The 26667-nt window shown below is 41.6% G+C and overlaps 1 protein-coding gene and 1 long non-coding RNA gene across 4 annotated transcripts; one reads left to right on the plus strand and one right to left on the minus strand.

Moving 5' to 3' along the window:
- Nucleotides 1-4436: 4436 nt before the first annotated feature.
- On the minus strand, nt 4437-22375 carry wu:fa25f02 (cell wall protein DAN4). Of its 3 annotated transcripts, none has more exons than XM_044193183.1 (5): nt 22253-22375; nt 21945-22096; nt 14134-14206; nt 13829-14003; nt 4437-6121 (listed from the first exon to the last, which is right to left on the minus strand). In XM_044193183.1, the coding sequence occupies exons 3-5, from the start codon at nt 14191-14193 to the stop codon at nt 5040-5042; spliced, it is 1317 nt and encodes a 438-aa protein (XP_044049118.1). In that variant the 5' UTR covers nt 14194-14206; nt 21945-22096; nt 22253-22375; the 3' UTR covers nt 4437-5039. The 3 variants fall into 3 exon arrangements, with proteins under 3 accessions (XP_044049118.1, XP_044049117.1, XP_044049119.1); XM_044193182.1 differs by having other exon boundaries at nt 22195-22367; XM_044193184.1 differs by lacking the exon at nt 14134-14206 and having other exon boundaries at nt 22195-22366.
- Nucleotides 22376-23024: 649 nt separating this feature from the next.
- On the plus strand, nt 23025-25543 carry LOC122874808. The gene is made up of 2 exons (XR_006377686.1): nt 23025-23121; nt 25111-25543. It is a non-coding gene; the product is annotated as an uncharacterized LOC122874808 (long non-coding RNA).
- The last annotated feature ends 1124 nt before the right edge of the window (nt 25544-26667 follow it).

The raw sequence follows: 26667 nt of genomic DNA on the forward strand, positions 1-26667 counted from the left end.
ACATACCGCTTAGAATTAACACCAAAAAGTTCAATCTTGGTCTCATCAGACCAGAGGATCTTATTTCTCAGGAGTCCTTCATGTGATTTTTGGCAAACTCTATGCGGGCTTTCATATGTCTCGCACTGAGGAGAGGCTTCCGTCGGGCCACTCTGCCATAAAGCCCCGACTGGTGGAGGCCTGCAGTGATAGTTGACCTTCTGGAACTTTCTCCCATCTCCCTACTGCATCTCTGGAGCTCAGCCACAGTGATCTTTGGCTTCTTCTTTACCTCTCTCACCAAGGCTCTTCTCGCACGATTGCTCAGTTTGGCTGGACGGCCAGGTCTAGGAAGAGTTCTGGTCACCCCAAACTTCTTCCATTTAAGGATTATGGAGGCCACTGTGCTCTTAGGAACCGTGAGTGCTGCAGAAATTCTTTTGTAACCTTGGCCAGATCCGTGCCTTGCCACAATTCTGTCTCTGCGCTCCTTGGGCAGTTCCTTCGACCTCATGATTCTCATTTGCTCTGACATGCACTGTGAGCTGTAAGGTCTTATATAGACAGGTGTGTGCCTTTCCTAATCAAGTCCAATCAGTTTAATTAAACACAGCTGGACTCCAATGAAGGAGCAGAACCATCTCAAGGAGGATCAGAAGAAATGGACAGCACATGAGTTAAATATGAGCGTCACAGCAAAGGGTCTGAATACTTATGACCATGTGATATTTCAGTTTTTCTTTTTTAATAAATTTGCAAAAACGTCTACATTTCTGTTTTTTTCCTGTCAAGATGGGATGCTGAGTGTACGTTAATGAGAAATAAAATTAACTTTTTTTGATTTTAGCAAATGGCTGCAATGAAACAAAGAGTGAAAAATTTAAAGGGGTCTGAATACTTTCCGTACCCACTGTATCGGCTCCAGCTCCGGCAGGCAATGATGGAAATATGACACCCGGGTAGACACGCTAATTGTCACCCGAAGTTCCCGGACATTGGCGTGTAAATAGTCAGGAACATTATTTATTGTTTTTGGGAACTATGTGCAACAGTGATTTTGTTCTTTGTATTTGCTCGAACATCGTTCCAAAATAGTCGGCGTTGAGTTTAATAGAAAGATTCAAGTAAAAGTAAAAAAGTAACCACCGTAACATTGTCACTGGCCTCCTTGCTGCTTTCTACTGTTTTCTAACCCTGTTTTCCAGCGCGTTTTGACGTCGAACGTGACACATCTGAAAAAAAACATGAAGTATCTTGTCTACTGGCAGTGGGAAGGGAGCCAATTGCTCCCGCAATGTGTGTGTTCAAGACCGCCCGCTCCAGCCCACAGCAAAGTTTAAACCGCCTGCTCTTGTGAGATTTGTGTTCTAGTGCAGTCCTCCAATGCTTACTTGTTGGTAATAACAGCGAAATTACGTTCTCCTCCTCTGCATTTAAACATAACACTTTGATTAGATTTTTGTGGCTAAATGATTCAGGTTTGGAACTCGGGTTCAATCTAGCTCACAGTCATCTAAGAGGACTTGCTTAATATCCGATCTGTTCATGTGATGTTTATTCTTAATAAACCAGCGGTTATTTCAAGATGGTGTGATCAATGACTCACACATATTTCTACAATTTTCAGCCTGTGAGAGATCCCACAATTTTTTGACTGCCCGCAGCAAAGTTTAAACCACCCATTCCCGCAAAAATTTGCGTTGGGTCGTGCAAGATCCCAATCCCCATGCAGTCCTCTAGTATAAGATAACACAGTAGTCTCTCTCTCTGGTCTACTGACTAAATCAGGCACCACACTGTATATACTTGGGCCCTGACACACCAGCAACAGGCTTTAACACACCCGGCCACATCTGGGGAAACTTAGTGCAGAACGATGGAAATACATCTTCCACTGAAATCAGCTGGCAGAAGGACCTGTGTAAAATTCTAATGTTTTTCTGAGAAAACTCATACTTCTGTGGAATCATGTGACATTTTTCCACATGGTTATTTACTTTTGATTAGAAGTAAGGAAGAGGCTGGTTCAAATCCAGCTCTCTATGCTGGAAAGTCACTCAAGTCAGATCTTTTTTCATTGTACTCCATTGCTACTGATTATACTGGTATTTCATCGGAAAGCTACATTTGAAGGCTTATATATATATATATATATATGTATTACAACTTGCATCTTATTTTGTAATTTTGGCCATCTGTTATAATTACACTTTACTCACCAAAGTAATTGCATTCAGACAAACAGGTTGTTAAAAAGCCAACAGTTTATCCAGTTTAATCGAAACCACTTTATTTGGAGGTCAAACTCTGATCCTGATGAAGGCCACAAGCCAAAAGGGGTTGGTCTCACAATAAAGCTGTTCTTTATACTACAAATGTTGCTGGAGACTTATTTCCCTTCTCGATGCAACTTTGAAGTAGGTGAAGTTGTGCCAGAAATCCCTCATTGCACAGAAAACACAAAAAGGTTTGTTTATGCCAACTTGTGTCATCTGACTTCTTGTGTTTGCTGCGGTTTCCTGTCACCACAGGCAACAGTGATGTCATAGTTTTCTGACACACCCTGGAGTACACCTCTACATCATTGCAGCAAGGTGAGAAGCTAAACCACTGGAGGTCAGCAAAAATCAAGATTTTTAGGGGTTGGTAAGTTGCTCTTTAAAAAAGGTGCCATGTGTAAGAATATTAATTTAAAACGTTCAAAAATTAATTAAAATTATCAACAGAATGTGACGAAATAACAGTTTTGACATTATGTCAAAGATGTCTATGTATTGTGTTGCAGAGATATCTACTGAAGTTAATGTGCTAACCAGCTAGCCCCGGCCTGTCCTGTCTCGTAATACCACTTTTTGGTTTGGTCAAAATAAACCCTTAATTCACCAAGTTGGATGTTAAAATATTCTGGCTCCCTCTCGCCCTTCTCCCGCTTGACGCCTCTCCTGTCCCTGCCTGAACCTGCCGTGTCTTCGCCGTCCCCGGAGTCAGAGTCCTGGCTGGAGCCGCTGTAAATGACGTTGGTACTGGTTTCGGTCCTGATCTGGCCGCGTTCACTGGATTAGCGGTTAGAGAGTATCTGGAGAGGATGTAGTGTTAGCCCTGACACGCTCCGTTCTCGCCTGTAAGCAAAGAACATCACACCAAACTCCATTCACAAATCTTTGAATTTAAAGTTCCCTTGCTTCTCAGCACACATTCAGAGTCCTGTTCGGAGCCGCTGTAAAGCACCTCAGTACTGTATTCCTTGTCGTCAAACTGGCCTCCAGCAGTCTCGGTGGTTGTGTTCAGTCTTAGTCCGGTCGTGTTCACTGGGAGGCTGCTGAGCCCGGTTTCGTTGCTCGCTTGCCCAGCTCCGGATCTGGTGCCCATTCTGGCGCAGCACCCCGCCAGCATTCCCCGCTGGGTCCTGCCTGAACACCTCCTCCTTCTGGTGGTCCAAACCTCCTGTGCTAGAGGTGTAAACACCAACACTCCCCGGTGCTCTGAGCTCCCAGTCTGGGTAGAGTCAGCTAATAGGACCTCTAATAGGACGGCTAACTGAGCTAACTAGCTAATGGCAGTTACAGTTAGCGGTTACTCTGGTGATATGCTGCCCCCTGTTTGTTTGGAGTATGAATTCAACAGGTGGCCAAAATCTTGCAATTCTTACACATTGCACCTTTAATGTTGAAGCAGTGTTTCCAGTCCTGTTTTTAACTTGATAAGTGCAATGTCACCATTTCTGATAGAAATGATGTCCAAAACTACAAAAGTAAGACTCAAGTTATGATAACCTAGAATTATCCTTACAATGTTGTATCACTTTTAAAAAAAAAAAAAATGGACACCTGTGACTGTGAGCCCTGAACTATGATGACTTTCAAAATATCAATAATGCATCTGTGGTTAGGGTTTGTTTTTGAACACTACAACAAAATGACAACATATCTTTAAGCTAGCATTAGTTGAACAATCAATCATTGTGACTGCTGCCTTACTTGTGCTGGTAGTGAAAATATTTGACAGAGGTGGAAATGGCAAAGCAGCTAAAAAAAGATGACGTGTAGGGCTGGGCGATTTAGTTGAAATTAATATCACAGTATTAAAAAGGATATTTTCCCATATGGCATACGCAAAATTATATGTAAAATGATCAAACTGATGACTACAATTAACTGTACTACACTGTTGTGCATTACATCAGACAAAATTATTCAAATGTGCAAAACAAAATATTAAAGTACCCCTCCACTCTAAATTCAGTTTCTTATGTTTAAGGTGGGGTATGCGATATCCAATACCATGACGAATACCATGATACAGAGCGAACGACACAGCAAGTAAAAAATGCATTACGCTATATGGGCTGCGTACAAATTAAGTTACGCGTTAGTTTGAACTTGACTCGACAGCCCTAGTCCTCACTGAGCACTAGACTTCTGTCTGACTACATTCATCTGAAAAGGGACAATAACTCAAACAATTTGACAGATTTTTTAATTTTTCAGCCAGAGATTATTAAAAAAAACAACTAAAACAAAAGACAACAACAACAAAAAAAGGAAATTAAACCTCAATTGCCGAGGGCATCTGTTGAGATTTCTATCACCTTGGAAGCATCCTGATTGGTCCAGCCATCCTGGAACTAACTACAGCTGGAATGACCAGCAATGTGGAGGAGATTCTATCGTGAGCCAATAACAAAGCCCGTTAGATGGCTATGCATGTACTCATAGAACTGGAGTTACATCACAGGTAACCTCTATTTATGTTGCTCAATATTTGGCAAAAATGGGACAAGCCAAACTCTTCACATTCAAACCATCAAAGAAAGAGAAGCAGGTAAGATCAAAGCATTAAATTGGAACAGTGATGATGGAAAAGGATCAGTGCTTTAGAGTCAGTTCAGTGAGCTGTTGGTCAGTTTAGTCCATTCCTACTTCTCCCTGAAGTGTCACTGGATCAACCTGTGAATTCACAGCACCACCGTGATACAATCCAGTCGATCTTCCATTCTACAGTCTCTGACACGAAGCGCAAAAACAATCTCCACGAGTTGTGCTTAGCCTATTCCCCCCCCCTCACACCCCAGAGTCTGTGTACATGCCGTTGATCAGGTAGTCTACCTGGGTGTAGTCCTTCCTCCTGTAGCTCTCGTAGGCCTGTGTGACGAACACAGCCACCGTGACCAAGAAGAAGAGAAGGCCGAAGAGCAGGACGGCCAGTAAAGACGCTGTATCCACCAGCTGCCTGGTCAGAGCAGCCCCCGCTACTTCTACCATGGCAACCCTCGTTCCAGAGGCAACCGGCTCATTGTTATTGGTGGGACTAATGGTACTGGTAACAGTTATGGTTGCAGGCCCTGTTGATAAAGAGGTGGTCTGAATTAGTGGCATCCCAGTACTTCGGACATTTGGCTGTGGCGTGGCAGCTGATGATGATGGCGGAGGTGACATCATTATATCTGTGGTAGTAGTGATAGTAACGGTTGGGTTACCTCTTGTAAGCGTGGTTGTTTTTACAGTTGTTGTAGATATTGGTATTGTTTTGGTTGTTGTAGACGTCTGTGTTGTTGTGGTTGTTGTTGTAGACGTCTGTGTTGTTGCAGTTGTTGTTGTAGACGTCTGTGTTGTTGCAGTTGTTGTTGTAGATGGTGTTTTTGTAGGTGTTATTGTGGTTGTTGTTGTAGACGTCTGTGTTGTTGCAGTTGTTGTTGTAGATGGTGTTGTTGTAGACGGTGTTTTTGTAGGTGTTGTTGTGGTTGTAGAAGTCACCAGTACAGGGATTGTATGTACATTCCTAACAGGCTCTGCAGTTGTGAATGTAATAGTACCAGTGCTGGTAATGGATCCAGTATGAGCAACCTGTGTGTGCGAGCCTGTGGTGGTAGAAGGAAGATTGGCTGCAAGCTGAGTGACTGTCTCTGGTGATGGAAGCTGATGGTCTGGTGATACTGGCTGTTGATTGGATGGTGAAGCTGTGGATGAATGCTTTCCTCCTGCAGATTGGTTGGGTAGGATTAAGGATGCGTCAGCATCATTTAATTTGTGGCTGACTGAGATTGAGTTTGAATTCTTCTGTGGTGGTAACATTGCCATTTTGGTGGAACTGGTCTCTGAGGAATCCTTAAAAGCTGCATTTTCACTGACACCACCATTAGCACCTAGGGAACAAAAAATTCAATGAATGACTAAGCTCAAAAATAAGGAAACTACATTAAACACAATTACTAAATAATTAAAAAAAATTGATTTGAATAACATAACCAAAGCCTATGTAACAGACAAGAAAATTGACAAAAGAAATACTGATGATAGCAGCTTTATAAAGTATTTAGACGTGTTCAGTTGACACTCTAAAAATAAACAGCACGGAGCAACAACACAATAAGAACACACAACATAAAACCAGTAGCACACATCATAAAACCACCAATCATAAAAAGATAAAACATAAGACCTGCAGCTTACACAAAAAAATAACAAAAAAAAAAAATAGAAACATAAAACCAATAGCAGTAAACATAAAACATGCAGCATAGGACACATCACTCTTACTTCACACACACATTTATGTATTGCACAGAAAGAACTGTAACTTCCCATATCAAGCAGTGATCCCCTAGCGGATGATAATCTCTAGACCTGTCAGGTAGAATAGTAACGCCAGTTTCTGTTTGTTCGTTACGTACGTACATACATACATACATACATACATACATACATATTAAGGCTCTGTTGGAATGCTACTACTCAAGTAACCCTAGTCAGAGGAGTTACATGCAAAGGATGTGGGATGAATGGTTACTTCGAAACCCACAATCAAGGCTTACAGCAAAGCAACTAGTAGCTCAATGTTCCAACATCCACAAGCGGCAACTGCTATCACAACTTGAGATTGACGAGATACAACACAAATGCTACGGCATGGGGGAGCCAGGACAACAGGTCAGAGGGGAGCAAGGAGTGGCTCCCCAACCATAGATTGGGTACGAAGCCCCAAGTGAAATCATGCTTAACGAGGCAACGACTGACCTGAAAGATAAGATCATGGCGAGGATGAATACAAGGCAACCCCGACGCCAATTACAACGGCTAAGTGAAGTACCATCAGAAAGTCTCCTAGAAGATGTGAATGCAGCATTGAGAGCGATCCCTACCACAACCATCACTGAAACCAATGAGCTGATATACGCCTCAGCAGCAGTGATCCTCGAGATGCTTGGCTACAAGAGCAACCATGGGAGCCATGAGAAACAGTACCCACCATGGAAACGAAGGCTGGAGGAAAAAAAATCAAGGAGGCCCGGAGAGAAGTGAGCCAACTGACAGAGGCTGAGAGAGGTGCAATGAGAAAGCAAGTACCCAAGAAGTACAACCAGATGCCCATACCTGAAGCACTCGAAACTGCCAAACAAAGGCTCCATGCCTTGGCCAGCCGCCTAAAGAGGTACACGAGAGATAATGAAGCCAGAAGAATAAACCGGCTGTTCGCAACTCAACCTGCGAAAGTGTACGCTCAATGGCAGGGTAATAACAGCAGAGCAGACCCACTAAGGCTGGAAACTGAACAGTACTGGAAAAGTATATGGGAGAGGGAGGCATCACACAACAGCGATGCACAGTGGCTGGTGGCTCTAAGAGAGGACCACAGCAACCTCCCTGAACAGAATCCAGTCACCATCACAACGGCAGACATCCAGGAAAGAGTCTCAGGTATGAAGACCTGGACAGCACCGGGCCCTGACAGGATCCACACCTACTGGCTAAAGAAGCTCACTGCACTCCATGAATGCCTAGCAGCACAAATGAACCAGCTGCTAAGAGATGGGACACACCCTGAATGGCTTACCAAAGGGCGCACAATCCTGATCCTGAAGGATCCTGTAAAGGGTACAGTCTCATCCAACTATCGGCCAATAACCTGTCTCTCCACAACATGGAAGCTCGTGTCAGGCATCATTGCGGCACATGGATCAATACATGAGCAAAACACAGAAGGGCATCGGCAAAGGAACCAGAGGAGCCAAACACCAACTCCTGGTTGACAGAACAGTCACCCAAGACTGCAGAACCCGACACACCAACCTGTGCACTGCCTGGATTGATTACAAGAAAGCAGACGACCCAATGCCACACACATGGATCACTGAATGCTTGGAGATGTACAACATCAACAGGACTCTAAGAGACTTCATTGCAAACTCGATGAGGTTGTGGAAAACCAACCTTGAGGCCAATGGCAAGCCATTTGCACAAGTATCGATCAAATGTGGCATATACCAAGGAGATGCTCTGTCCCCACTGCTGTTCTGCATAGGTCTGAACCCCCTCAGCCAAATAATCAGCAAGACGGGCTATGGATACCGACTCAGGAACGGGGCCACCATCAGTCACCTCCTCTACATGGATGACATCAAGCTATACGCTAAGAGCGAGCGAGACATCGACTCACTGATCCACACCACCAGGATCTACAGCTCTGACATTGGGATGTCATTCGGGCTTGAGAAGTGCAGTCGAATGGTGACAAAGAGAGGGAAGGTAGTCCACACAGAAGGGGTCTCACTCCCAGAAGGAACAATAGCAGACATTGAGGATGGTTACAAGTACCTTGGAATACCACAGGCAAATGGCAACCTCAAAGAGGTAACAAGGAAAACAGCAACTGCCAAATACCTCCAACGAGTAAGGCAAGTCCTAAGAAGTCAGCTCAATGGCAAGAACAAGGCCCAGGCAATAAACAGCTACGCCCTGCCAGTGATCAGATACCCTGCAGGAAGGAAGGCGGCCGTGGACTAGTGAGTGTGAGAGCCACTATCCAGGATGAAACAAGCAAGATCCACAAGTACATCAAAGATAAGGTCCATCATGGGAGGACAAACCCCTACATGGGATGTACCACCGGAACATAACTGAAGTGGCTGATATCAAGAAATCCTACCAATGGCTAGAGCGGGCCGGATTGAAGGACAGCACAGAGGCACTCATCATGGCTGCACAGGAGCAGGCCCTGAGCACCAGAGCAATAGAGGCCCAGATCTACCACACCAGACAAGACCCAAGGTGTAGGCTGTGCAAATAGGCCCCTGAGACAATCCAGCATATAACTGCAGGGTGTAAGATGCTGGCAGGGAAAGCATACATGGAGTGCCATAACCAAGTGGCTGGCATAGTGTACAGGAACATCTGCACTGAGTATGGACTGGAAACCCCAAGGTCAAAGTGGGAAACACCTCCAAAGGTGGTAGAGAATGACCGAGCCAAGATCCTGTGGGACTTCCAGATTCAGACTGACAGAATGGTAATGGCGAACCAACCAGACATCGTGGTGGTGGACAAGCAGCAGAAGAAAGCAGTTGTGGTTGACGTGGCAATACCAAGTGATGGCAACATCAGGAAAAAGGAACATGAGAAACTAGAGAAATACCAAGGGCTCAGAGAAGAGCTGGAGAAGGCCTGGAAGGTGAAGGCGACAGTGGTGCCCGTGGTCATTGGAGCAGTGACCCCCAGACTGGAGGAGTGGCTACAGCAGATCCCTGGAAGAACACCAGACATCTCTGTCCAGAAGAGTGCAGTACTAGGAACAGCAAAGATACTGCGCAGAACCCTCAAGCTCCCAGGCCTCTGGTAGAGGATCCGAGCTCGAAGTATGAGACCACCCGCGGAGGGTGAAGGACAAAGTTTTTATATATATATACCCTTGTTGTATTATGGAACACGTGTCAACATATACTCTCCAGCTGAGTGTGTTATCAATATGAACTTCCAAATCCTTGTATGAAGTGACCTGAGCATTATGAATAATCACTGGCATGTTGTCACCCCCAGAGTTAGGATTGAACACCATCTCCTATGTCTTACTCACATTCAACGCAAGGTGGCTGGCATCACAGCAGTGCACAAACCTCTCTCTCTCTCTCTGAATGATTACCTGATGAGCTGCTGTCTTTGTGCAAGTAGGCCAACGATAGCCGTGTCATCTGAGAATTTGACAGTATACTATACAACACAAACATACACAACCCACCCAAAGCAGCGTCTTCTATCACTAAGACCCTGTTTACACCTGGCATTAACATGCATCTTGGGTGATCTGATCACAAGTGGACAACTCTAAATACAGGTGTGAATGCACCCAAGACGCATTGATGATGCATCGAGATCCGAAATAACAAGATGAAGCAACAACAACAACAAAATGGATTCTTGTGGATGGAGTACACACAAGACACTGTCTTATGTCCTCCAGCTGCTCTGCCTCAACGCTCGGTGATTTACATAGTTTACTGATGGACAAATAGCTTTACTTGTTGCTAAAGTAACCCTTAACTGCTGCTAACTGTAGCTGCTGTTAGCTAGTTAGCTCAGTTAGCCATGCAGCTAGCGGTCCTACTAACACTAGCTGACTCTGCCCGGATTGGGAACTCAGAGCACCGGGGGACTGTTGGTGTTTACACTGCTAGCACAGGAGCTCTGGACCGCCCAGAAAAGGAGGTTTAATAAAGCTAATAGGACCACTAGCTGCACGGCTAACTGAGCTAACTAGCTGACCGCAGCTGCAGTTAGCGGTTACTTTTGCATCAAGTAAAGAATAGAGGTACACGGTTTTGTACTGTATTGTCAGAGTGATACCTTTCTGTGGTCATGAACGGTATAGAGGTCAATCAGGAAAATCCATAAATCACCGACAGTTGAGGCAGAGCAGCCAGAGGACATCAGAGGGAAAACCAGAAATATTTTCTCCATAAAATATGATCCAGTTTCACAGAAATCAGTGAATTAAGTTATAAAGTTGTGTTTTTCTACAGTAATCAGTGAGGCCCCCAGAAACACTCCGCTCTGGTAGTGTCTATTGTTTTTCCAACCTAATTCTTGTCTCATTTGTGGTCTAATAAACAGTAAATTCATCTAATTCAGGTTAACACATTTGGTCTTTGCAAATGGAAATGATGTACGTGTTTATTTGCATATAGAGCAGGGAAGTGACATCCGATCACAAGTGGTCACTCGAGACACATTCTAATGCCAGGTGTGAAGTAACGTACTTGGAGCTGTCCACTTGTGATTGGATCACCCGACACATGTTGTGCCAGGTGTAAACAGGGCCTAAGACAGTTTAAAGTAAGCTATGTTCCCAAATAAGGTCGGGGTAGAGGAGAAAAGAGTTTACTGATCTGCTGCATGTAAACACATATTTACAGTAACCTGGGGTCTGTTCCAGAAAGCGGGTTTAGTGATAACTCGGAGCTTGTTAACCCCAAGTTGAGGGAAACTCAAACTCCAAAACTCCAGAAACAGATTACTTTAACTGTGGGTCAGTTACTGTGGTACCGTACACTGTGAGCATAACCTGCTCACTGGCAGCTTTTCTTCTGTCTGTCCGTTCATTTCCTCATTCATACAGTCAATATCAAAGTGCATATCAGAACGCATTAATTAGCAGAAGTTTACGTCGGAAGAACAACATCAAAATCCTGGTCGGATATTGGTTTGTTACCCAAGGACCATCTTTAACATTATCGCTTTTATGATCAATCAGTGATCAAGGTAAGGAAAGAGACAGCGATATCTGTCCTTACATTCGATTATTACACACAGTGGATTCATCCTCAACGCAGAGTAAAATCTATGTATTGTCTATATTGTCAGGTTGTGAATCAGTTCCCCTGCACTGAATCGTTTACCGCACTTTACTGTATTAATCACCATTTAAACAAAAATCTGTATGAAGCTTTAGACACATAAGACACTGAAAAATGAATAACAATTTCTCATGGTGTGATTGGTCGCACTGATGGAACATTACAGTTATCATATCATATTGAAGAGTATGTGAATATTCCTGAGTACGGGTGATTGTGGTGCAGCTGAAGATTTTAAAACTGAACTAAATATTAGTTTAAAAGTGAGTTTTGAATATAAGCAGCATTTCAGTTATGCTTAAAATTTACTACACGTTGAAATATAGTCATTAAATGCTGTTGAGCAAAATTGTTTAATATAAAACAGACATCTAAAAATGTACACTCAGTTTTAACCTGTAGATTACATCTTTTCAACTGCAAATCACCAAAATCATTATTACTGGGTCGGACTTTGAGGTTACAATCATAGGTCTATAAGTCTTATCTGTTTGATCCATATTTTCATCTTCAGTTGCTGCCACCTGCATTTTGTCCCCATCAGGTTACAGATGAATAAATATATTTAAAAATTGTCATAAAGTAGAATTCCAGCACTTTATCATCCATTAAGTCAAGTCAATTATATTTATATAGCCCAATATCACAAATCACAATTTGCCTCAAGGGGCTTTACAATCTGTACAGCATAAACATCCTCTGTCCTTAGACCCTCGATTGGGATAAGGAGAAACTCTCCCCAAAAACCCTTTTAACAGGGAAAAATGAAAGAAACCTCAGGAAGAGCAACAGAGGAAGGATTCCTCTCCCAGGACGGACAGACATGCAATAGATGTCGCGTGTACAATCCATTAAGGATATTCAAGTCTGGTAAAAGATGAATGAGTGGGTTTTCCAATCCAGCTACGAGCGTGTTTATGTGAAAGAGGCAGAGTTGTTAGCAACATCATCAGAACCATGAGTGGAGTACTTCATATGAAATGAGATTAAACGGTAATATTTGCAGGAAAATACGGTTACAGCAGCAGCAAAAAGTGATATTCAACAAGATGAAATGTACAATATAATCACATAACTAGAACAGAATAAGAAGCTGTAGAGACACCACAAGGATATAAATAAGTGCAGGAATTAATATATATTTCTTTAGTATAGAGCGAGTAGTTTTAGTTATGCACATAAAAAAAAAGTTCAAAGTAATGTAAGACTGTTTCAGCTGCCAAACCGGAGAGGAGAGTAGTTAATGCCTGATAAGGTCCATCTGAATGTTTGAATTTATAATCAGGAGAGCTAATTAACAGTGCCAAGCAACACAGACAGCATCCATTTTCACCATGACTAATTTGAAAGATGCTATTATTATTATTATTAATTATTATTTTTATTATTATTATTAATATTTCTATTATTTTGTCCACCCCATTTATGTCAATAAGGGTAGGCTAAATAACAGAAACACCTCACTGTCTAAAGCAATGCAGTTCAACAGCACCACAAACTACATCCTCCAAAATGCTCGTTCAGTTGAACACCTCTAAAACAGTTTCAACATTTATTGCAGGACTGTTGCATTAGAGTGCATTAGTTTTAGCTATGTGAACATAGCTGCAAACTCAAGTGGGTTTGCAAATGTGATAAAACTGTAACATGTATCAAGACGCCACTGGTGTGTAGGACTTTACATAGATGGGTGTTTTGACCCACATCGTACGCAGTGGGCTGCACTCCCTTGAGAAGCAAACCGCTCGTGTCCCATAGAAAACAAATATGGTTATGAACTAGGCTTCGCCAGGCGCCGCTTTTAATTGTTGCTGGGGCAAACAAAGTTAGCTCGATTTGGACAAACCAACATTCTGTAGCATAGTTTAACAGCAACATTTGAAGTAACAGCAACCGAAAACAGTTTGCATCACATGATACACCCATTTAGTGTTGCAGTGGTGATATCAACTGGTGAAATCCAATGTTATATAAACTATAAATCAAAACCTACACCATAGGTATCTATGGTGGGACTCCTAACCCTTTGCATAAAGTATAAATGCAGCTTAAATACTAAAATATTTCTACATTTTTAAAACAGCTTTTGATTTTGAATGAAAAACAGCTGCGTCTTTGCATAGCAGGAGTATTTACATGTATATATTTGTAAAGGCATTTCTGACTTTTTTCAGCTGTATCATGTAGCCACAGCTGCTGTACGAATGAATCCTGGCTCATACTCACACGCAGTGGAGCAGTTCGCTTGTGTTGTGTTGAGCTGGGTTAGGGGATCGACTAGAACTGGGTCCATTTTAGGTCCTGTGGAGGAGGAGTCAGTGAGGAGCAGCAGCAGGCAGAGGAGGTGAAGACACGCCGACGGACTCAGCTGGAGCGTTGAGGGATACAGGGACATGATGGGCTGGGAGGGAATGACAGACACACACACTCACATACACTTCCTTAAAGCAACACATTCACGTAGGCCTTGAGTGAATTTACACACACTCAATAGGTACAGTCAGGTGCACACACTATCAACTTGCACACACAAGGAGTTGAGGCTCAGTTGACATGGGAGGATGGAAACCAGGAGGAAGTGAAGGCAGCATCCACTTTCTGGACCTACACAAGACATCAACACCAACACAAGCACGTGTCAACAGCAGACATTTGAGATATGGAAGAGATACCATTATGTTTGAGACTTCCTACCTGCAGGACAGCTATAGTTTTTAGTACATTTTAGTGTGTATAAAAATGGACTTGCAAAGACAAAAAGCTATTGCAATTGCTGTTTGGTCAATAAAAAAAGACATATTTAGAGATATTTCCTGTTGTGTTTACATGCGTGTTTGTTTACATAAGAATGTCACCAATATTTTAACACGATGCCAGAATAAACAGCAGGGTTTTCTCTACCATTATAAGACTTGGGGCACAGCGCTTAAACGTTGTTTCCCAGCGCCTGAGCTGAATGAACAGAAAAAAAAACTATGCTGACGCATTTTGCTGTCATTTCTGGTCTCGCTGCTTCTGTCCTCTCGTCGTCTGCTGTCTGTGTGCCAACTTGGCGACTTTTTCATTAGAATTAGTGACTTTTCAGACCCTCTTAGCGACTTTATTTCTAAAAAGCTAGCGACAAATTTAGCGACCTATTCAGGCGAAAAATACATTCATATATTACTGTGCGGCAGGCAGGTTTGAGCATCTCTCTCTCTCTCTGGATCAGAGTGTTCCAATAGCTTAGAAATATGTAAATAGTTTGTTTGATCTTCTGCCTCCCTTTGTAGCTTTTTTAAAACCGTTTTTACTTCAAAATATACAATGTCCCTGTAATGAGTTTGTGTTATTTGGCTAAAGATTTCGCTCTCTCTCCCTTGCTGCAACTGACACAACCCCTAGGCTTTATGCAAATCAGTGTGATGAGATGCCATGCAAATGCCCTTAAAATGACAATAATATAAATATATTGCAATTATTACTGGGACAATATATCGTACAACAAAAGTAGTTATTGGGACCGGCCTAGCTACAGGGGCTAACATTAACGTGAAGTTGTCACTTTTATTTTACAACTTACGTTACCATTTTGCCAACGATTACAACATAGGTAAAGTTAAACGAGTAGTCCCGTAGCCCTAACGTCAGTATCGTTATACAAGTGGAATTAGGAATAACAAGTATGCTAGCTAACGTAAGTAAGGCAAAATGACAATAATTGAACATTTGTCCAAATAAGTTTATTAGTGTGAAAAAATATATTTGTCCTTAAAGGTATCACTACAATTGTCTTATAGCCAGAGTCAGAAATTGGCGTTCGACCTCGATATAGCCTCATTTGAATGCTGAAAGTCATTTAGACTCCTATATTATTATTGTGGTTCTCTGTTTTATAGTTTATACATGGCTTTTAAATATATAGGTAAATGCCATCCTGTCTCATTTAGCCTACAGACAGACAAGTCTGTTGTCATAATGAATCTAGTCAACTTCCTCGTGTAGATTGGACTGACGAGTGCCCCACTTTCACACCTAGTCTTTCGCCCAAATATTGGTGGAGTTGGACAGTTACTCGTATTTATATCCTGAATAGGGAATGTGCAAGGGACCAGGTGATGCGAATCACCAGTTCAAGTTGATGGGTGCAAGGACATGAATGAGACTTGCTTTGAAATACTGGAGATTAACGGCTTAAAATTATGGAGAAAGTACCGCAGAAACTAGAGTGTTTGCAGGTTAGCTAACTAGCTAGCTCCTCCATGCCATCCAGACAGACGCTATGGTGGTCACCAGGGGACAAACTTTGCGAACACAAATAGCAAAAACCTAAAAGACTGAAACCGTATAAAAGAGGCACTCGAATTCAACTCATGTCGATTTCGCCAAAGATTAAATTCTGTTTGGGATGGTCTTAAATATTTATTTAGTGAATGCTGTTTTAGACCATACTTACAGCATTCAATAAATAAATATTTAAGACCATCCCAAACAGAATTTAAAACTATTTAATACTTTTTAAGGACCCGCAGCCACCCTAATTTCATTCCCCGTGACTCTGACCTTGCAAAAACTCAACCGGATCTGCACAAATCACACAAATGATCTGTTTCGGATTCAAAACAGCGATTTTCGCGAAAAGGTGATAAGTTTGCACCCTTGAAAAAGGATAAGTCTGGTGTTTTTTTTTTTAATTATCAAAAAAACAGATGCCCATTGATTCCAATTGTATGAATACATATTTTAAAAAGCCTCATAAATATAGTTTCATATTTAAAAAAGGTTCAGTAATTTCCAGATTACTCCACATGTGGTGCTGTAGTGAGTGTTTGGGGCAGCAGGACGGTGTGTGTGGGGCTGAGTCAGAATAAACTACAGTGTGTGTGTTCATGGTGATGAAGGAACATGTCACCCAGTGCAGCAGTGTGGCTCACTGATGTGTTTTAATAGTTTTCAGGAAACAGTGGAGCTCTATGGTACAAAAGAATAAGATATATCAGTCACATGTGTATCTGTAAATTTGTAAATACTTTAGGCGTTGCAAACTTGTAGAATTTTTTCTCTCCCACAAACAACACAACAGTTACACCTTCTCAAGTTCTTCATTGCAGGTGAACAAATCCTATGCTACGAATCACTCACATTTTTGCTACAGTTACTGCAGTGAAAATGGTGCAAAACACATTCACACACCCGTATCAAAAATGTGAAGTCATGGACAAAATTTGCACATCCGCAAATCCGTATGTGAATTCAAGCAATGAGAGTTGCACACCTGTAGAACATTTTCTCGAAAATACTTTAAATTTTGGTTATTTTTCTAGCATAATTGAATCCAACCAACTGCTTGAATCCGCTGCTATGAGTCTCAAATGCAGTTTTTTCACAAATGACAAGTTCTGTGCGCTCTCACTTTTGCACCACATCTCTCACTGAAATGTAGAGCAAAACTGATTTGTGAACCTGCAGAGCCAGGGGCGCGCACTGTTAAGAGATCAGAACCCTTTAGGCCAATCAAAGGAGCTCGTTTGGACGCCTGTCCATCTATTCTCTTTCCAACCCAGTTCAGATGAAACCACGCACACTTCCGTATAGCTTGGACAATGGCAACATGAGGCACGGAAATTGATGAATTTACTGGAAAACGGACTATGAGTTAACAGAGTCAAGCATTGTCTGTCATAGAAACAACTAACGTCCAGATCAATTTGTAGAAATTTGTTTTCATATTGACATTAAATGGGTTTTTTTTCCCCATTTATCAGTGTCAAAGATGCCCAATTACAATAGGTTAAAAATGAAAATGTTTGGGGGTAGATACTTTATAAGCAATATTTTAAAAAAAAAAACAGCAAAACAATAGTTGCCTTTGTATTTTTTATATTTTCCAATATATTTTATAGAGTTTGTCAAGGCAGGCAAGCCCTACAAGTTAAAAAAAAGTCCCCCCCACCCTGAAAAAATCAGAAACAATATCAATGTTCCTTTAGGTAAAAACTAATTGTACTGGAAGCTACAAGGCTTTTGTAAAAATCCTCTATTATCCAGTCTAAAGCTGAAATCAGTGCAAACAAACTGCATTCAGCCTTTTAATAGAAAATGTAAACACAGCTTCAAGCAGAGAGCAGTTTGGTTCAAAGCTAATTTACAGGGGACAGAAAGTCCACCACAAGCCAAATGTGAGGAATGACTACCATCTAGTGTCAGAACAACGCAAGTCTCAGTTAGTGCAGTAGAGGCAGTCTTAATGCTCATTTTATGAAAAAAGCCTGGAATCTTTTCCACAAGTGTATGATTTTGCATGAATAGGAAGAAATTGGCTATGAATGTTATTTTACTCCAGGCTCAAGTGGAAGCATGGAGCTTCTTATACTGAAATGTAAACTGGAAATGAAAATGAAAATGCAGTTCAACAATAATGCTTTCACGTCTCACTTACAGATTCTGTAGGTGGAACAAAATTAAGCATTAAGTGATGCATGACGTAAGTTAAATCTTATTTCTACTATTTGTTTTTCAATACAGACTTACATTTTTATTTGTACATTTTGTATCATTAAATGTACATTAATATTAATCTTAATGTAAAAGCCTTCTGAGGTCACACCTTGATGAATTTCTTTTTAAGTGATATTCAAATGTTCAAAAAATCCAATTTGTTGAACTATGAATCCAAGCTGCTACTGCTTGCACTGCAATTAAAGATGGACAAAAAAAGGTGCCTTTCTGAATATCCAGAAATAACTAATACAAAACATAATAAAATCATCATTTTAGGGAGAGCCAACTAAAAATGATTAACAAAAAAAGCTAACACACACTGCGCCCGCTCGGTGCAGGAAACTTGTATATATTGTCCACGCAATTAGCAGTACAAGTAGGAGCGAGAAGCCCTTTTTGCTTGAATGCCTTGTTTTCAGAGATAGAAGTCTAGCGCTTTGTCTTTTCTTTACATTTTGTTTTGGTTAGGGAGGTTTTAGGATTTGCCAAGAGTCGTTTTGTTTGTTGTTTTGGGGACTGCTCAACTCTGTGAGTGAATAAAAAAATGTGTAAATTCTCTTTGTTCTCTGGCCTTGCTTGGGAGTGGGAAGAGTGGGGAGCCGCACTATGCGTTGTGTCCAAGTTCCCCTAGTCCTGGGACGTAACATCAGCCTTCAAATGTAGTGACCAGGTATATTACAAAAACTCTTTTGAGTCTCTGCACTGATCTTACTACTGCTAGCAAAGTTTACAGCCTGTAGACTAATCTGCCTGTCGTGTGCAGCTTTAAAACTATTTTCTGTTATTATGCCTTATTATTTCTCCACTGACATCAAGTTGAGCGGGTCTTTGCCCCATTAAAACTGCTGCTATAATATTTGTACACATCTGTGTGCAAATCACCAGGTGAAAAATGTGGGCTGAAACTGGCTGAATAGACCTTTTTCACAGCAGACATTTTTTCTTTGTCAAACACAGGCATTGCTGGATGAATGAATGAATGGAGCCATCATTAGGCCTGTCACAATAACGACGATATATTTTCCCAGCAATAATTGCGAAAAACAATATTATTGTCATTTTAAGGGCATTTGCATGGCATCTCATCACACTGATTTGCATAAAGCCTAGGGGTTGTGTCAGTTGCAGCAAGGGAGAGAGAGCGAAATCTTTAGCCAAATAACACAAACTCATTACAGGGACATTGTATATTTTGAAGTAAAAAAGTTCTTTAAAAATCTACAAAGGGAGGCAGAAGATCAAATAAACGACTTACATATTTATAAGCTATATGCCCCTAAGCTATCCAAAGCAGTGAAGCAGGCAATACACAGAGAAAATCCATAATTGATAATCATTTGGCCCCTGAAAAATTTAGGTAAGGCACTGCGGCAAACATGCACAAACATGTTGACTCACAGCGAGCCAGCCCGACCACAACAGAACTGAGCGACTGAGAGATGCATCTGCATCTGAAGGTAAAGTCAGGGCTTCTCTGTGTAAGGTTGAAGTCAGCAATGAATGTATAACTACAGTATGATAAACTGGATTCAACGATCAGAACATGATCATTATCATAACATTAGCCAAAGGTTACATTGCTTGCTACAATGGGGCTGCTGCATTCATTCCTTAAACTTCTTTCAAGTAATTCAACTTCCTCACACGACATGATTTGAACCAGCCAGTGCAGATAAGTCTTGATCTTAAATCGATGTAAGAGCTGCAGGTACGCCGCTGCAGTGTTAAACAGTGTTAAACAGTGTTATGTTACACTTGAATCAATAGGGATGTTGAGCTTGACAGTTCGTTCTGAGGGAGTGGGTTCTGGTAAAGGTCTTGTATGGTTAAAACTGCGGTCATTAGCCAATATTACGCATCTTGGCTAATATTTTAGCCAAGATGGGATTGGGTTGTCTTAAAAGGTCCAGTATGTAAAATTTAGGAGGAGCTACTGGCAGAAATGGAATATAATATTAATAAGTATGTTTTCATTAGTGTATAATCACCTGAAAATAAGAATCGTTGTGTTTTCGTTACCTTAGAATAAGCTATTTTTGTCTACCGAGGTAGCGGGTCCCTTTCCACGGAGGTCGCCATGTTGCACCGCCATGTTTCTACAGTAGCCCAGAACGGACAACCAATCACTGGCTCTAGATAGGGCCTTTCACGTTTATTACGAGTTTCGTGGCCACCGTAGGTTCTCCTACACGCTTGGAACGGGAGGATGATGCAGCCGGTATTCAAATGGTTGCAAACTGCAATTTCAACACTAGATGCCACTAAATCCTACACACTGGACCGTTAATACCGCTCACTGTTAAATTAATGGCGGAGCCAGCATGTGGCCTGAGGTGGCCATGGCCACCCTCGGCCAAAGTCTGGCCACCCCACATAGTGTGATATTTCGGGTCGCTCAGTTTTCTCTTGAGCGATACCATTTCTCTACTATTGCAGATCCATTGGGGACCCTTTTTAGCAGTGCACCCATCTGGTTGTACCCCCCCCCCACATCCACTGTGGTTCAGCTCACTCTCTGCCAGTCAGAGGAGAGATCAAACTGTTTTGCTGATGTGGAATAAAACCGAAGTCACTCCTGGCAGTATAATTACCAGAAGGACTTTTTTGACAATAGTTTTAACTGTTTCATGAATTAATCTATTTTAGTTAGAGTTCGGGCATGCTAGACATTAACAGCTATTGGCTTTTCATTTGGCTGATCTCCTGCTGCAGGCATAGTTCAATTAGTTTTCCATAAAACTATAAAACAGCCTCACTATGTCTGTTTCTTCTCCTAATATTCCTCCATGTGATCATTAAAACTGATACAACTATAAAAAGGGTGCCTAAAATACACGGTTGTGTATTGTACAGGAGTATTTTCTTTCCCCAAACAATAGCAATTGGTGCTAATGTCGGTGACAAATTGATTGTATTTCCTGTGGCTGCTTCACAATAAATGCCACCCGGTGTTTCGGCAATGAAATGCTTTTAACGTGAAGGAGCAGCTACAGGAAATGTTTAAGCGCTCCAGTGTGTTTGGAGAACAGCGACCACTGAAAACAGTCAGGCCTGATTTGCCACTGGCAGACACTAGTCTCAAAGTCTTCTATTGATTGCACAACTAATTAGTTAACCATTAATGAAAGCCAATTTCATTTAAGTCACTGGGGTCTCGCATTTAGACAAGGCATGAACTAGGACTGGATTCATTCCGCTTCAGCACAACGCTTTGCATAGCGACCTGCCCTAAATGTAAACAGAAAGTACTCAAAGGGCATAACAGATGGAGAGAAGTAGTGCTAGACAAACACTGAAGTTAAAATGAGCAAGTCTTAGGACCAAACTCCATTCAAAAATCTGGCTGTTTAACGTTGCCTACGGCACTTCACAGAACAAGACTTTAGGGCATTAATTAAGCTCAGTTATTTTGGTGGGTCTATAAACCAGGGAACAGAAAATGACCAGAGAACACGGGATTGTAGCACACTGGCGTTAACATTGGGCCAAGTAAAAGATTATGGAAGTCGCCACCGCTAACGTTAGTTCATATGGGTAATCCCAAAGTTTAACCTAGCCCATATTCGACTACTGCTAAAACGGTAACAGGAACAACGTGTACATAGTTAATACTCAAACTGCTAAGATAACGGTGAGGGAAACGTGTTAATGCTACAGCTAGTTCACATGCCAGTAAAACGGGGTGGATGTGAAATGAGTTCACGCCAAATAAAAAAAGATATCTCCCCCTTAACAGAGAAGGCAGTTAACATCCAAATTGTAGCCTAGCTAACGCTAACATGCCATTTTCTTTTGTGTGTGTTATCTGGATAATCGCTGAAATGCTAACTACAATTAGGTTGCTGTGATTTTGGAGACTTACCAGCGATATGTTGTGAATGATTTACTGAACACAACAAGCACAGACAGGTATCCAGGCTGAACTCAACATATCCTGTAAGCGTCCTTCTTCTTCAGCTTGATTTCTGGCTGCATAGACTCATCATGGGCGAATTTCTGCCCTCTGCAGTTCAACTAAAACAAGATAAGATTGAAGAGCCTACATTTGCTGTGATTTCCATAATAATACCAATGATAATAATAAGTTATTATATTATGAATTGTATTAGTACCAGAATCCTTGAATCCAGAATGACTGTTCCACCTTACTAAACAAACAGCAAAACAAACCTAAAACGTGCACGGCAGTAGCAGGGTTGATGACTACTGATATAAGGTGTTCATTGTGTATCAGCAGGTCTTGAAGTCACAGCCTTTGTCACCAGTGGTACGTTGTGATCACGTTGAGCTACCAGCAGAAGCAGGAAAATGGGAGGTGGCTTCACACTAAGACTTATGCAGCCACCAGGGTTGTGATAAAGGCTTTCAAAATTCAGCTATAAAGACAAAGTTCTGAGAATCTGTGGACTTCGTCTAGACAATATAGAGATGTCTAATTTATTTTTACAAAGATAGATTGCTCTATAAATGACAAACTGATCTTTAAAGATGCTCAATTTCCAATGACTGCAATAGTTTACATGAGGATAGGATTCAAAACACTGTCAAAAATGCAGTTTTTGAGATACAATTCTGAAATTTACCACACTTCATCTCATTACGGTAAAACATTTTGATGCACTGTTAGCTCAATTTTTAAAATTTCAAAAAATCTGGCTGGATTGTTTGTGGAGAAGAGTCTGAAGATGCAGTGTGGCAAGTTTGGTATCGACTGCATGAAAAAGGGAGGTAGGTTTAATTAGTTTTACAGTTTTTGAGAAAAACTGAGTGATGGACTTCATAATTCCTGGCAGCTCGAAGCATGTGAACTATTCTGCCAGAGTGGTAGCACATATGGCTGATATGTTATGAATTTTCAAAGTTTTAAACTTTAGATGGTTGCTGTAGCACCATCATCAGGACTATTGGCCCACAATTCCTGTTGAGGATGTTTGGCATAGGACTGGACCTATGTGCAAAATTTTGTTTATTTTCACGCATGGGAATGCAGATTTCCTAGGAAGAAGAAGAAAAAGAATGACATTGGCAATTCCAAGAGGGTAAGTATTCACTATACGCACTTGTATAGGAGAGCTACAGATATAGAAATATAACAGTGCTAGTCAACCCTACCTATGTCCTCTTTGCAATACACCTGGGAAAGAATCTTTTTGCATATCTGATCCATCCCTGGTGATCTGCTGCAGATATGTCCAGACAGCCGGCATTCATTGTGTCCAAGAAGGACATCTGATCATGTGGTCATAAACTTTTCACCTCCATGAGGAAAAGATTTCCTCTGTGGGGTTGAGGAATGGAGAGTAAGGTGGAAGGAAAAGTGACACCATCCTGGGGTGGGCTGTAAACCACCAGTGACTGAAAGATATAGTGAAACTTTAACGCTCGCTGACTCAGAACAGATGAGAACCCACAAGCCTGACACAGAAACAATCAGGGTAGAAGTCAAAGTTTACAAAGTTTATTTCAGAAAACAGCCAATGGTCCGAACCAGAGATCAATCAGAAAAAGGCAAACTTAAACGGCAGGGATCAGGCAGAGAATCAGAGTCCACTCCCTTCGGTGGGTGAATGATTAGTTACTTTAACGAGCAGTTCTGCCATCGGTGGGTGAATGTGATATGTAGGTGAAGCGCTTTGAGTAGTCAGAAAGACTAGAAAGGTGCTATATAGGTACAGTCCATTTACTTGTTGTTACATACTATACAAGGCTTTAAAAGTTACTTTGTCATCATGTATTATTTCATTACTTTAGCTTGATGAAGACTCTTTAGTCCTCACACACAACAGTGTGTTCACAAGCAACTATAGTATTATGTGCCAGGGGCAGCAGCTAAAGTCAAAGCTAGTAGCCTCTTCCTTAATGACTTGTAAATACTTGTAGTTTTTCTCATTGAAAATTCCAGTATTTAATTCATGTAACATTTTGGTTAGAACTTCATCCAGTAATGTAAACCTGGCTTTGTAAACACTGACCTGAATATCCAGCTTGCTTTATGTTACAGGCATAGAGTTATATTCTGCCTAGTGTGCCAAAAAGCCAGGGAACATTAAATCATCAGAAAAAAATTATATCATTTAACATTTTAAATTCAGAATGTACACAGCCAACACAAGGAAAAAGTGCCACTGTCACACAGAGGCAGGTGATCAGACCGCAGCCCACTGCTGAGCCACTACAGGGTGTAAGTACCTCAGAGGTAGTCCTGCCAACAGTGCCACAACAACTAGTGAAACTGGCAACGCTAGTATCACTGTTTCTACTACTACTGCAACTGCAACTGCAACCACTAGTGGCACTACTGCTTCTATCTCTATTACTACTGCTAAATACATTCTTATTACTATTAAATAGAGCTAAAACAAGTTTGCCATTGCTTTGAATTCAAATTTAAGTTGTTTTAGATCTGAATTTTGTCCTTTCAGTTGTTATGCTATGTTGTCCTTACTTTACTTCTTCCTTCTTTTTCTTCAGCCATTTTTTCTGTTTCATGTCATGTTGCCTTACCTTACTATTAAACAACTATTAAAACAAATGCAACTGCAACCACTAGTACCAGTATTCAAAATCAGAATCAGGTTGATTGCCAAGTAGGTTTACACATACAAGGAATTAGCTTTGGTGCATAACAATAAACATAGTAAGTAATGCAAAGAGAGATAAAGTACTGCAACTACTACCACTACCATTTCCTCTCCTTGTGTACAGGTTGGGTTACTACCACTACTTCCCCTACTCACTACTACTGACCATGTACAGTATATTTATCATGTTTTGTATATAGACATTGTCATCTGCAGAGTAACTGGTAATGCAGTACTTTTCCATGCAGTATATAGTTGCACAAAATGGGAAGACTCCAATAAAGTATTTAATACATGTCGGCCTCGAATATGTTCAAGGGCGCACAAGAATTGGTGTGTAAATTAGCAGAATTATTTTCAAAAATGGTGGATGGATTTACATGATTTAATTTATCTTAATGAAACATGTTTGTAATTTAACGCCAAACACTGCATCTCCTTGTCCAGCTCCATGCGGCACGGGAGAGTCTCCTCAGCAGCTGCACTGTGGAGAACCGTCTTTTCCGCGCCTGAAAACCGAACTGCACGAAGGGCGACAAGAGGACGCGTCATCTGTCACGGTGTCAGATACCCGGAGGTGAGATGGCCAATTAAATCCCGACGCTGGCTGAGGGCTGTCAACGTACGGCCTCTCCCTCTCTCTCTCTCTCTCTCACACACACACACACACACACACACGCGCCTGGCACATGGAAATAGTGAAAGTAAGGCCAGCAGTATCAGTAACGGTAGACCTGCTTGTTGTGTTGCCCCTGTCCTCCAGTCCTTCAGGCTAGCAGCACTGAACCGTCGCTATGCCTCTGCCCACCGTTTCCCGGCTGTTCAGGAGCGCGCTGCGGACTCAGCTGGTCCCTGTGGCTAATGTGGCGTCCAAACCTGCCAAACACAATATCACTGCAGGGGTGAGTTCATGTTCACTCTACTGACCTAACATGACCGCAGCAAGTACTCTCATCCGGAAGGGGCAACAGAGAAGCCCCGCAACAGACTCTAAATCGATGACCGTCAGCTAGCTTTATTAAGTGTTAACAGCAGTTGTTCCGCGTCGCCGCGCACCTTGGCCTGATATGATACAGCATAATCCTGCCTGAGCTGACTTTCCCTTAACTGCGTCAAACTTAACATTATCTTGCTTCTTTCATACTTAAAGTGTTTATTACTCACAGGGAATGTTGAATATCCTATTTTCCGTGAACCATACTTATAGGCCTGCGGTAAATGATTTTTTAACACTTTCGATAAATGCGTCAGTATCTCGCCATTATTCCGCCTAATTCCAACACGTAGACATATCTGCCAGCTCAGACATAAATAGCAAGCTATAGACTCTACCCCGCAACGTTCACATGACACAGATAATATGTAGAACCCAGTGTTTTTCCCGCAGTATTCTAGACGGCATTGCAGAAGTTTAATATTGTAGTGTAAGTGTAACCGTGTAAGTTTGAAAGTGTGTGTCCGCTGTGTAAACTCGCGGCCCTGTTGAACAGGGGCCAGGTGACCGACCTTGACATCGGACACGGTCGATTTAAAATAAAAGATTATAAGAAATGATTGTATTTAGGCACAACATATGTTTGCGCTCTGTGACACATTATCAGTCACAGTGACTGATTCAGCACGTTATTATTTAGACCTACGCAGTTCCACATAGTGTTCGGTTACATTTAGCTCACCAGGCCATTCATTGCCCCACTTAGAGAGGGAATGGGTAATAATAAATGAAGAGCTGTGACTCAACATAAATGCATTTTTACACATTTTAAATGTATTTTTACTCTGTGCATGTTTTACTGGTGTTCTGCCTGAAACCAGCATGAATTTGCTCACCTGTTTTACCTAGATGATTTTAGCTGTGAGCTGCTGCTTGCTCAGTTTAAGCCTGAACAGTGGATTCACCAGTGTACTTTAGCCTCTTTTGCCTATTCTTTTATTAGATAGCCCTGATGTACATCAGGAATTACAAAAATACGCTTTTTTTCTAAAGACTGTATTTAAAGGAAG

The sequence above is a fragment of the Siniperca chuatsi genome, linkage group LG4, assembly GCF_020085105.1.
Source record: "Siniperca chuatsi isolate FFG_IHB_CAS linkage group LG4, ASM2008510v1, whole genome shotgun sequence".
Taxonomy (NCBI): domain Eukaryota; kingdom Metazoa; phylum Chordata; class Actinopteri; order Centrarchiformes; family Sinipercidae; genus Siniperca; species Siniperca chuatsi.